General features: G+C 48.6%; 2 protein-coding genes across 2 annotated transcripts; both read left to right on the top strand.

Annotated features, from left to right (window-relative positions):
• Nucleotides 1-652: 652 nt before the first annotated feature.
• grk1b (G protein-coupled receptor kinase 1 b) lies at nt 653-5,565 on the top strand. Its single transcript, XM_062485349.1, has 8 exons — nt 653-900; nt 1,585-2,297; nt 2,938-3,065; nt 3,743-3,900; nt 4,155-4,238; nt 4,344-4,468; nt 4,608-4,809; nt 5,123-5,565. The coding sequence occupies exons 2-8, from the start codon at nt 1,599-1,601 to the stop codon at nt 5,410-5,412; spliced, it is 1,686 nt and encodes a 561-aa protein (XP_062341333.1). The 5' UTR covers nt 653-900; nt 1,585-1,598; the 3' UTR covers nt 5,413-5,565.
• Nucleotides 5,566-7,336: 1,771 nt separating this feature from the next.
• arhgef15a (Rho guanine nucleotide exchange factor (GEF) 15) lies at nt 7,337-12,321 on the top strand. The gene is made up of 14 exons (XM_062486276.1): nt 7,337-7,682; nt 7,947-8,127; nt 8,234-8,298; nt 8,412-8,659; nt 8,893-9,053; nt 9,121-9,273; nt 9,458-9,587; nt 10,156-10,230; nt 10,548-10,640; nt 10,752-10,906; nt 11,107-11,271; nt 11,423-11,502; nt 11,688-11,792; nt 11,921-12,321. Exons 1-14 carry the CDS (start codon nt 7,337-7,339, stop codon nt 12,073-12,075), a joined length of 2,112 nt encoding a protein of 703 aa, XP_062342260.1. The 3' UTR covers nt 12,076-12,321.

Here is a 12,321-nt window from a genome sequence, read left to right as displayed (position 1 = left end):
CTCTCCCCCCCCACCCCCCTGACCTGGTTTTGTGAAGATCTCAATCCTTGTTTCTGTGTCATGTTCTCAGACATCCAGATAATCCTGCTGGTTCTTCTGATCTGCTCGCGTCATTCCTATGACTGTCAGTCAAAGCTGCTATTACAGTTTTGTTCATGTAGGTAAGTGGACCAGCCACTTGAAGCCTACAGGCAGGTTCAAACAGCACACATCCAAACACACATGTAGCCCAACGACACCATGAAACAACTATAATAAGAATAACATGTTTAAAAGATGTTTGCACGTGGCCGGGCTCACATTATTCATGTTGTTCAGCATTTAGCTATGCCAGATGAACTGCTTATACCCTGCAAGTGTCAGTATAACGATGCCCCTGTACCCGCTTTGTTAGATCAAGAATGGGAACTGATTGTTGTAAATGCATGATGCGATGCATGTCAATGATGGGAGGGAGAGGGAGAAATAAAGAGAGAGGAGATTTTGGTCTCGGTTTCCAAAGACCGCTTCGCCAGTAATCATCCTAGTAACAGATTTACACTAATAGCCCCTGACAGGTCGTTTTCCCTCATACCACAGAAGCATAATCCCTGTGAGCTAATGAACAATCAAGTAGGATTTTAAATGCAGAGTAAGTTCCAGACCTGATCCTCCCACCACGTCCCCTGCCCTGCAGAGTAGCCAGCAGAACCAGCCCTGCATGGACGTCTCCCTCAGACACACATCAGAGATGATAAGTTGATACGTTTATCCTACAGTCGACAAATACCACATGGAGAGGATGCTGAGGAGTCCAAGAAGCAGCCAATAAGGACATCTGACTCCGTATTGGATTTTAACAAAGCGTTTTGTTCTCTTTCTTCGGTCGTCTGTCTTTCTCCCTGGGACAAGGAGACTGAGGTAGGTTGGAGCTCCCTGTGCTGTGTTACACCTCTTTCTGCTTTGAACTTCAAGTTTCATCCAACCTCTATATCCTGCAGGTTTCTGATTTACACTGCAAGATGGATTGTGTATTAATTACTGTTCATTACAAGTTCACTTTAACTCTGACTTCAATTAGATGTTTAAAACGTAGTCTGCTGTTTGGGATCGTATGTCAGTAGCAGCAAAGCAAAGCCCTAAGGTGTTATCATTTGGTAATTGGATTTGGGAGATTGAGGACAGCGAAGCATCCATCCTAAGGTATCACTTTCAATACTTGTATCAGGTCCAGAGATAAGGATTAGGTCTTTATGAGAGCTTCAGACACCAGTGATCCTAATGGGTTTGGTTATATCTGAGAAATTGTGTTCAATTTCTATGACCTGATGTACTGTGCACATTCGGTTGGTAAATGGTAAACCCACAAATAAAAATACAAAATATCACAGATGATACCCCACATGTGATACGAGCATAGGTGGTGACTTGCTTTGTTATAGATCTGTTATTGAGACTGCTCTTTCTTGTGTGTGTGTATGCTTGCATGTGCATGTATGTATGGGTATGTGTGTGTGTGTGTGTGTGCGTGTGTATGTATATGTGTGTGTGTGTGTGTATGTATGTGTGTGGGTGTGTATGTGTGTGTATGTGTGTGTGCACCAGGAGGAGGCCCAACCATGGACATCGGAGGTCTGGAGACGGTGGTGGCCAACTCAGCCTACGTGTCGGCGCGCGGCAGCGTGGACGGAGCCGCCGCCGCCACCATGCGGGACAAGAAGATGCGCGCGCGCCTCAACCTCCCTCACATCAAGAAGTGCGAGCACATGACGACCACCGTGGACGCAGCCTTCGACAGCATGTGTGTGAACCAGCCCATCGGCAAGCGCCTGTTCCAGCAGTATCTGGAGAGCGAGGCGGCCCACAAGAACCCGGGAGATCTGTGGAAGGACATGGAGGAATACAACATCGCCCAGGAGAAGGACCGGGTCCAGAAGGCCCAGAAGATCGTCAACAAGTACTACGACTCGGCCTCCAAGACCTTCTGTCAGTTCCTGGAGGAGAAGGCCATCACGCGCGTCAAGGAGGACCTCAAGAACGTCCGCGGAGACCTCTTCAAGGAGAGCGAGCAGCAGCTTCTGAAGCATCTGGAGAGCGCGGCGCTCGCGGGCTTCAAGGGCAGCATGTACTTCCTGCGCTACGTGCAGTTCAAGTGGCTGGAGAGCCAGGCTGTCGACGAGGAGTGGTTCATGGACTTCCGGGTGCTGGGGAAGGGAGGGTTCGGAGAGGTGCACGCCTGCCAGATGAGGGCCACAGGCAAGATGTACGCCAACAAAAAGCTCAACAAGAAGAGGCTGAAGAAACGAAAAGGCTACGAGGTAACCGCTCTGGCCTACTTTAGGACACACATGTCACCTCACCCCTGACGTCGTCCCGGTACTGTAATTACATTAAAACACAAGTGGACACTGGCAGGGAAGAGGAAAGACAGAAATGTGAGACAAGATTATGTAGGCTGTCTGAGTGCAGAGATTAAGTTCACATCTTATCAGGGCCAGAATGGCTCAAAGTAAAGAGGCTTGAGGATCTGGGAGAGACCCTGCAAAGCAGCTCAGAGCCCAACACAGGGAGGGTGACCAAGCGCTAGACCCCTGTTTGTCAAAGCATTAGAGGGTAATGAAGATTAACCTATTGCTAAAACTGGGCTGACTGTGTCCTGGATACACTATTACTGCAGTGTGTTACAATGTCCCTTAAGGTGCAATACTGCATGATGGATTGTCACGGAGGATAATGCAGCTGTTGGTTATCAATACAGCTGAAGTCATTTAGCATACGCTTTTATTATAAGATTCAAACACTGTCCCTTTTGAGCTAGGATGTCAGGGAGCCATCTCCCTTAATGCTGAGTCCTAGTGTATTCTCCAATACTTTCTACATGCACTCTTTCTACACGGCTTTGCATGAAATGACTCAAATGTCCATTTAAGTGACTTCTCTTGCCGCCCTCTCTTCCAGGGAGCGATTGTGGAGAAACGCATCCTGGCCAAGGTGCACAGCCGCTTCATCGTGTCTCTGGCGTACGCCTTCCAGACCAAGCTGGACCTGTGTCTCGTTATGACCATCATGAACGGAGGAGACCTCAGGTGCAGCTTCCTGAACGACACCCAATCGCAACGCCTTCGTTCAGCAGTGGTTCTTGATCCAAAGAGACTCACAGGAGGAGGATTGAACCTGCAACCTCTCGATCTGTAGTCAAATGCTTTGTCACTCTGATACAAACACAAGCACACAGGCACAAGGAGACACACACAAACACAGTCACAGACACACACACAACACAAGCACACACACAGCCATACAAACACACACACAGCCACAAAAACACACACACACAGCCACACACACAGCCACACAAACACACATTGCCACACACAAACACACACAGGTAGGCGTCTGTGCAGCTCTGCATGGGTAATGATCTCTAGTCGACAGTGTGGGAACATCGAGAGCTCCTGCTGATCTGTGTAATCAGCCTAAGTCAGCTCCCCCCGCCAGCCAGCTCACAGACGCCGAGCTGCACACGGCGTGACGGCATCACCTGACCTGCTCCTTCACAATCCCACCCTGTGTGAAAGAGTTAAATTGGTTCAACTCACTCCACGGTATAAATAATGTCCCAACTGCAAGAAGGTGTCCGCAGGCGTCGCTGCCTAGAGTGGTGTTTATGTTCCGAGTCAATAAACTGTCTGTGCTTTCGACAAACAACCCAGCCGTCTCTCCCTCCCCTCCGTCTGACTCCCTGTCCGTTACTTGGCTGTAGGTTCCACATGTACAACGTGGATGAGAAGAACCCAGGTTTCAACGAGCCCAGAGCCTGTTTCTACACGGCGCAGATCATCTGTGGGCTGGAGCACCTGCACCAGCACCGCATCGTCTACCGGGACCTGAAGCCCGAGAACGTGCTCCTGGATGATGGAGGTTCGTCTGAGAGAGGCCCCCAGAACGGGCTTAGTCGTAGGACCCATGCTTCGTACGTCTAGACTGATATAGCCCCATCATCCCTATGTCCATACTGAGTATTTTTTTTTAAACGTTGCATGTGGTAAGTTGAGGTTTGTGAAACACCTTGGAAGGAAAGGAGATTCAAATGAGCACCCCGATTCCGACTGTGAGAGCCATGCACACACACAGTGTTTTGTGATGTATAACCTAGACCCCCCCCCTCCCACCAGGTCACGTCCGTCTGTCAGATCTGGGTCTCGCCGTGGAACTGCCCCCAGGGAAGGACACCACCAACGGCTACGCAGGCACCCCAGGTACGAGAGGAGGGAAACCCTCAAGTCTTCACTGACCTCCTGCATGGCGGAGCGCTGCAGGTTCTCTCAGCCGGGGGGTCTCATGCGTGTCTTGGTCTCGTTCAGGTTTCATGGCTCCGGAGTTGCTTCAGAAGAAGGACTACGACTACAGCGTGGACTACTTCACGCTGGGGGTCACCCTATATGAGATGGTGGCTGCCAAGGGCCCTTTCAGATTGAGAGGAGAGCAGGTCAGTTCCGTTGTTCTGGGAGTTTGCAGGTGGAAACTGTTGCTTGACCTGGAATAGCAGGTACAATACAGGTAGTTGGAGGGCCAAAACAGGTAGTTATCGTTGATGAGTGACATTTGAATGGTTTTGTTTGACTCAGGTTGAGAACACAGAGGTGACTCGGCGAATCCTGAACGACCCTGTGTCGTACCCAGAAAACTTTGGGAAGGAGTGCATGGCCATGTGTGAAGGGCTGATGGAGAAGGATCCAGCCAAGCGCCTCGGCTTCAAGAACAACGATTGTGCCGACTTGAAGAACCATTCATTCTTCAAAGAGCTGAACTGGGGACGCCTGGAAGCGGGTTAGGGATTCCAGCACACTCACACAGACACATAAACTCCACCTAAAAACTCACTCCCAGATAGTTTGTGAACTTTTTGATGATATTCCTGGTGTCGTCCTGTTGTATCTGAAACGGAGGGAGTCAGGTGGCTGAGCGGTTAGGGAATCGGGCTAGTAATCAGAAGGTTGCTGGTTCGATTCCCCGGCCATGCAAAATGATGGTGTGTTCTTGGGCAAGGCACTTCACCCTACTTCACCTTACTTGCCTGGAGCGTCTGCTAAATGACTAAATGTAAATGTAATATTGCTGCACATGCTCTCTGTCCCTCCAGGCATGCTTACGCCCCCGTTCATCCCCGACCCCAAGGCAGTCTACGCCAAAGACATCAGCGACGTGGGAGCCTTCAGCACCATCAAAGGCGTCGTCATCGACAACAAGGACACAGAGTTCTACGGCGAATTTGCGTCCGGTAACGTCCCCATCCCGTGGCAGGAAGAGATGATCGAGACGGGGGTGTTTGGGGAGCTCAACGTCTGGGCGGAGAAAGGCAAGCTGCCCAACGACCTGGACCCTAACTTTATCCCTGTGGAGTCCAAGGGGGGCGCGTGTGTCCTGCTCTGAGCCCTGTTAGCTTGGTGCTGCAGACTGTCAAGAATACCGTATTGATTGTGAATATAACTGTGTAAAGTACGTAAATGGAGTGTAACATAGATAAAAAAATATTGCAAAAAGGGATTTTTAAATCGTTTTTAAAAGGAACTGTCAGCCCCTCCCAGACCCAAAAGGACACACATTTTGAACGACAAAAATGTCCACACAAGATTACAAACAAATGTCCTATGAATATTAAAAAAGAAGCTATGCACTTTATTACAAGTATTGTTAAAAGTTGCCATGATGATCATATGACGAACCCATATTGAATAATTAACACATTGGTAATATTGGTACAAGCCAATCAAGCATGAACCTCGCACTTTGAATGTGCAAATTCATGCAATAAATACAGAGTTCACTGATTTCCCATTCTTCACTTAAGATTAACTATGAGCTGTTTTCATACGTAATGAGAAATGGAATTGTAATGTATGATTACACAATGTATACTCTATAGATATATTTATAGGCCTGTAGGCTATACTGTACATATGGTGTGAAATATTTAGTTTGTATCATCACATTTTGTCGTTTATGTAATGTGTCAGAAAAAATCAATAAAAGATACTGGATATTGTTTTACTTCACAACATGTCTTTGTATGAAACCCAACTGTAAGCCATCTACTTGCAGGAATGAAGCTAACATTAGCTACTGCTATGGAGCTATTGTCACCTATCTACAGCTATGGAGCTAACATTTGTCTCTACTATGGAGCTAACTTTATCTATCCATACCTATGGAGCTAACACTATCTACAACTTTGTAGCTATTCACGTACACATTTCTTATTTGATAGTGAATCTCTGTACACGAAACACATGTACACAAAACTGTTAAGTACTCTATGGACTTCCCCTTGAACAGACTGGTGAGTAAAAACCACAGCAAATGCAGAAGTGGTCTAATGAGACTGTACATTTTATACAGTCCGTCTTTGTGTCAGAAAATCCCTCAGCTTGGCAGGTATGTAAAAATGTTCATCTTCATCCACTCAGACTATTGAGTTACTCTACTCAAGCTGTTGTGTTCTCCCTGAATAATCTTTGTTGCAAATCAGGTATGTTGTCTTTCTCTGTGCCGTTCTCTCTGAAGGTGATGTGAAGCCTTAGTCTCTCTACCCAACTATCTCTTTTGATTCTCCGTTCTCAAACTCTTTGGATTCTCTATGCTCTTTTGAATCTTTGACTTTGACATTTGTTATGTCATTACCATCTAGTGGAGCATCTCTGATCTCCCCTAATCTATGGACATGGAGAAATTGCAACAACGCCCACGGATTCCCCCTAAACCCAATCTCAAAGAGTTGACTGTAAAAAGGCCAAACCAAAGGCTGTCAGTGGAAAGTAACAAGGGCAGCAGGACCCAGGAGAGGAAGGAGAAGTTTACCATTGTCCATCACAGCACCCAGAAAACTGAGCTTGTTTCTGGGTCGCTTGTAGAAGCAGGCCAGCCTCTCACCGAAGCTACGATACCTCTGACGTCCAGAGCACAGCGAGGACCGACCTCTATACCCCAGTCCCACTGCATGGCCCAGCGGAACAAGTCCAGCCAACACCAGGGCATGCGTACACCTACCCAGCAAACAGGGAACAGATCAGGTTGGATATTTACATGACCAAACTTACTTGACTAGTGAACTTGAAGTAAATAAATATGGCCAGATGTGTAATGAAAAAAAAAGCGCTGCTCTTGAAAATGTACGGTGAATATGTTTGAAATGTGACAAAGTACAACATACATTTATCATCCACTTTCAGCACCAGATGGACGTGAAGAGAATGTGTCGGTTGGTGCGGCTGCGGATGAAAACGAAAGCCCAGCTGCGCCCTCAAGTGGTCAACTTGCAACACAGCAAACCTGCATTTGTCAGACGAACAGACCCGGGATGAAGCTGGTCTGGGTGCCGATATGGGACCTGGATGAGTACGTGGATGAGTACGTGGTTGCTGGCAGTGGGAAAGGGAGAGGAGAGCAGGCGGAGGAGGGAGAGGAAGATTCGAAGCAGAAGCCCAACGTAGCGTCTCCTCCAGTCGAGATACTCAGGCCCCAACACAACATCTCTCCGGTGAAAAATGAGTCATTGTATGATTTCCTGACGGACGCCCCCAACTATCTCACACTCCTCGACACGCCTCCAAGTTCCTCCTCTGAAAACGCTGGGCCTCGCGGATCACCTTACAAACGCACGCCAACGGCATCTTCTGCTGCCCAGACCTGCAGCTCTGAACAAAGTACAAAAAGGAATATCCCTCTACCCCCCCGCCCTCCCACCCCCCACCATCACTCTCCCACCCCCCACCATCACTCTCCCACCCCCCACCATCACTCTCCCACCCCCCACCATCACTCTCCCACCCCCCACCATCACTCTCCCACCCCCCACCATCACTCTCCCACCCCCCACCATCACTCTCCCACCCCCCACCATCACTCTCCCACCCCCCACCATCACTCTCCCACCCCCCACCATCACTCTCCCACCCCCCACCATCACTCTCCCACCCCCCTGCATCCCCGTCCCTTTCCACCTGCTCCTGTGCCCAGTCTGCGCCCTCTGCCCCCCCTGCCCTCTGCCTCCAGCCCTGCCCCCACCTACCCTCAGCCACTGAACCCCCCCACCTCTTTCTATGATGACTTGGATGGAGAAGACCGACCAGACACAGAGGAAGGAGAGGAGTGAGTCTTGTTAGATGAGAAAGCTCCAGTGTGTTTTTGTCACGACACGTGATACCCACCATGTTTTAACGCCTCATTCTGAGCATTGTGATGTTTGTTTCCACAGAGCCACGGTCCTTTCAGGTGGTCCCAGGAGGATCTCCTCAGACTGGGAGTCCCAGAGGGAGAATGGTACAAGACGACTTGCCTTTATCATAGTAATGTGTTCATTTAGCAGATGCTTCTATAAAAGCAAAGCACAGGGGGGATTTGAACCTATGACCAACTGATCTTGTGTCCGTCAGTGCCACTGTACCAGGACTACCAGGCAGAGGCCATCAAGGAGGCGCTGCGTGTCCAGAAAGTGTGTGAGGGAGGCGGGGTGAAGGCGGGGCTGCGGGGGGATGTGAGGAAGAGCTGGGCCCTGGGGTCCGACGGCCTGGCTGAGCCCAGGAAGGGCCCAGGGGATGTCACTCTATGGCGGGACCTGCCCGTGGTCCGACACAGCGGCCTGCTGGAGAGTCTACCCTACCAGGAGCTGCAGAGGCAGGAGGTGAAGACGATCATGGAGCAGATAGAAGTTGTCACTGTTTCAAGACATAATGATAAATTATACACGATTACATTTTGTTAGTTTAAAATGTGATACTTTTTATCTAAAGCGACATGCAAATAGTACATGTAGAAAGTACAGGATCAGAAGTGCCAGGGATGTGCTAGTTTTTATTGTGACACCTAGTCTGATGTGGTCTACTTCCTGTCTGTCGGCCACTTCCTGTCTGTCAGAGCATGTTTGAGGTGCTCACCTCAGAGGCGTCCTACCTGCGCTCCCTCAGAGTGCTCATGGATCATTTCCTGATGTCTCGCGACCTGGAGGAGACGCTTGTCGTCCACGACAAGAGGATCCTCTTCTCCAACGTCCTGGACGTGTGCGAGGTCAGCGAGAGGTACGTGTGAGCATCAGACAGAATGAATCTGAATCTGAATTCCGAGTGATTTGAATCTTGATTCTAGGTTCTTGAATGATCTGCTGGAGAGAGTGGATGAAGGCATCAGGATAAGTGATGTGTGTGACATCATCTACAAACACGCCGAGCACAACTTTAACGTCTACATTGATTACATCCGTGACCAAGACTATCAGGAGAAGGCCTACAGCTCCCTTATGTGAGTCACAGTCACTGAAGATGCCCCTCTCTGTAATACATTAGACATTATTAAATTTAGAGCATTTTCATGCAAGGTGATTAAAACTAAAGTTTTTTCCCCCACCAACACCGGTTAGTATACCTATAAGTCCAACGGATGCTGTGTCTGCTCTCTGGTAACCCCCCACCCCTTCGCTGTGCAGAGAGAGCAACAAGGCGTTTGCTGTGGTGATGGCGAGGCTAGAGGCGTCTCCTCTGTGTCGCCGGCTGCCTTTCCCCTCCTTCCTCCTGCTGCCTCTACAGAGGATCACCCGCATCAAGATCCTGGTCCAGGTGAGCGGCTGACCCACACGCTGTGGACGCTGCAGACCATTCCTAAGTACAACGGTACTTAGGAATGGTTTGCTGGACCCCATGTTAGTTTCCTCAAGGATCACAATGACTCTTGCTTAGAGTCTTGCTGCTCTTGTTGGTTAGTGGTAACTAATTTAAATTGTTGTACTCGCTGTGAAATATTTTTTACTGTTGCTTGCTATTGTACAGATACACTTGCACTTATAGCGATTCATGTTGTTTAATTGTAACTTGTTTAACTACATGCTCTTATGGTTCTTCCCTTTGGCACTTATTTTGGTTGTTCACAATGTGTGCTTCATGTTTTGGCCACCCGCAATGTCTTTGGGGCTATCTTGTTGTTATTATCAGTTACTTATGCACTTTGTAAAGCTCTCTCTTGGAAGTCGCTTTGGATTTTTTTTTTTTTAAGCGTCCGCTAAATGAATAAATGTAAATGTTAAGGGGGGAAGAAGGAGAGCTCTGGTGTTTAGCTGCTCTTTCAGCCACAACGTGCCTGTGTCAGCTGCTAGCACCGTGTGACCCAAGTCGTGTCTGTGGTTTCCAGAACATCCTGAAGAGGACTCAGGAGGGCAGCAGAGAGGAACACAGCGCCACGCTGGCTCTGACCACCGTCTCCGAGGTACCCAGGTCTCACACAAGCAGGCTTACATTTGGACATTTTAGTCATTTAGCTGACACTTTTTTTTTCAAAGTGAATTAACACGATGAAAGATCAAGAAGTGATAGTTCTGACAGTATCAGAGTCAAAGAATGGTTTGTATTTATTCTTCACATAGCAAAGCAACCACATCTCAGTTACCAGGAACATAACAACAACATCTTGATGACAGAAGCTTGCAAATTACTGTACGGTGAACAACAAATAATACTACAGTGCAATGACAACATCTTCGTTCAGGAAGTCCAATTTGACCCCTAATTCAAAAATGTTTTCAGCTCATCAAGAAATCCAACAAGCTGGTGGGTCAAATGAAGCAGATGGAGGAGCTCATTCAGATCACCAACCAGCTGGAGTTTCACGGGCTCAAGGTGCGCCGTTTTCCTCCCCTCAGTCACAGCGTACTGACCTCGAGAGCAGTGATGATGAGGAACATGGACGATAGAGCGATGAGTCACCAACCCATCCTGTGTCCCCGTCAGGCCCTCCCCCTCATCTCCACGACCCGCTGGCTGGAGAAACGAGGAGAGCTGCAGGAGCTGACCAAGAGTGCGTCCCTCTTCAGCTTCGGACTCAAGCTCACCCCCTTGTACCTCTTCCTCTTCAACGATCTTCTCCTCGTAACGCAGAAGAAGAGGTGAGCTTTGAGGAAACTTCTTTGCGAAATGTCTCGTTCACCTCCCACCTCTTCTCCATCTCTCTCCCTCCATCTCTCTCCCGCCATCTGTTTCTCTCCCACCTTTCCTCCAATTCACCGACATCGCTTCTCCACCTGTCCCTTATTTCTCCATATCACCCTCTCCTTTTACCCACCTCCCTCCTCCACCTCCTCTCCAGCCCAGAGCGCTACGTAGTGATAGACCACGCCCATCGCGCCTTGGTGCAGGTGAAGGCAGTGGACACAGGTGACCTGGGGTCCCGGTACGAGCATTCCTTCTCTCTGCTGCTGCTGGAGAATCACCGAGGTCAGGCCAGCGAACGCCTACTGAAGGCTCCCTCAGGGTGAGCACATACAGCCCGAATAGTTAGCCTACTTCAGAGTCAATATACATCTCCTCATCTCTCTCTAACCCATCTCCAAGATGATACTGTAGCTGGCTCGAACAGAAGGCAGGTTGGATGTTGTGTGTGAGGGTCTGTCCGTCTGTTGTAGGTCAGACCTGCACAGGTGGATTGGAGCATTCCCCTCCATGAGTGAACCCAGCAGAGAGGAGGTGGTGTACGAGGACTGGGGTAGGTAGTCTGTCACGTGGACGCACTGACTGGTGTCTTTACAGGATACTGTGATATTTATGTTTGAACCTGAAGACTCCCAGAGACATGGCTGTGTTCTCTCGGAGCCCTGTCTGTTTGAATGAAGGTAATGACAAAGAAACATTTCCATCCTGGATGGACAATAAAGTTCTGTTCCGTTTCAGACTGTCCACAGGTTCAGTGTGTGGAAGTATACAGAGCCCAGCAACGTGATGAACTGTCCCTGGAGCCAACAGACATCATCAATGTGTTGCGGAAGACCCATGAAGGTAGGTTAGATTTTTTTTAAAGTATATAAATTGAAAAACAGGACTGCTCTAGGCAAGAAAATACTTATCTTCTATAACATCCTTCATGGTTCATATCCATTAACATCCATGTCTCCTCGCCCACCAAGGTTGGTACGAGGGACTCCGTCTCCTGGACAACGAGAAAGGCTGGTTTCCTTCCAGCGTTGTCGTGGAGATAACAAACGAACATGTGAGGAGACGGAATCTTAGGGAACAGTTCCGGATCACTCAGGCAACGGCTGCCATTGGAACAGAAAGCTGAGGCACATACTGGACCTCACTGAGGCACATACTGGACCTCACTGTCAGCTATCAACAGACTCCTCTCACAGCACAGTTTCCAAATCACTAGGAACTGTTGTTATATATTCACATGTATCCAACATGATCATCCAACCTCAATTACATTTTATTTTTCTCACTAGCCTATGTTCAAAGTAAACAGCTACATGTAGCCATTTCTTTTTTTTTTATCCATCCATAAATTGTAAATAAATAAATCATTAAT

Source organism: Osmerus eperlanus, chromosome 19, assembly GCF_963692335.1.
Source record: "Osmerus eperlanus chromosome 19, fOsmEpe2.1, whole genome shotgun sequence".
In the NCBI taxonomy this organism is placed as follows: Eukaryota; Metazoa; Chordata; class Actinopteri; order Osmeriformes; family Osmeridae; genus Osmerus; species Osmerus eperlanus.
Note: the sequence above shows the minus strand (reverse complement) of the source record. Positions and strands in the feature narration are given on the sequence as shown.

Bases quoted from the DNA above. Each gene is read 5' to 3' on its own strand.
- arhgef15a (XM_062486276.1), top strand. From the start codon at position 7,337: ATGAAGCTGGTCTGGGTGCCGATATGGGACCTGGATGAGTACGTGGAT. The intron at 10,231-10,547 runs GTACCCAGGTCT...AAATGTTTTCAG, and splicing joins CTCTGACCACCGTCTCCGAG to CTCATCAAGAAATCCAACAA. The intron at 11,793-11,920 runs GTAGGTTAGATT...TCGCCCACCAAG, and splicing joins GTTGCGGAAGACCCATGAAG to GTTGGTACGAGGGACTCCGT.
- grk1b (XM_062485349.1), top strand. From the start codon at position 1,599: ATGGACATCGGAGGTCTGGAGACGGTGGTGGCCAACTCAGCCTACGTG. The intron at 3,066-3,742 runs GTGCAGCTTCCT...ACTTGGCTGTAG, and splicing joins ATGAACGGAGGAGACCTCAG to GTTCCACATGTACAACGTGG. The intron at 4,810-5,122 runs GTTAGGGATTCC...CTGTCCCTCCAG, and splicing joins CTGGGGACGCCTGGAAGCGG to GCATGCTTACGCCCCCGTTC.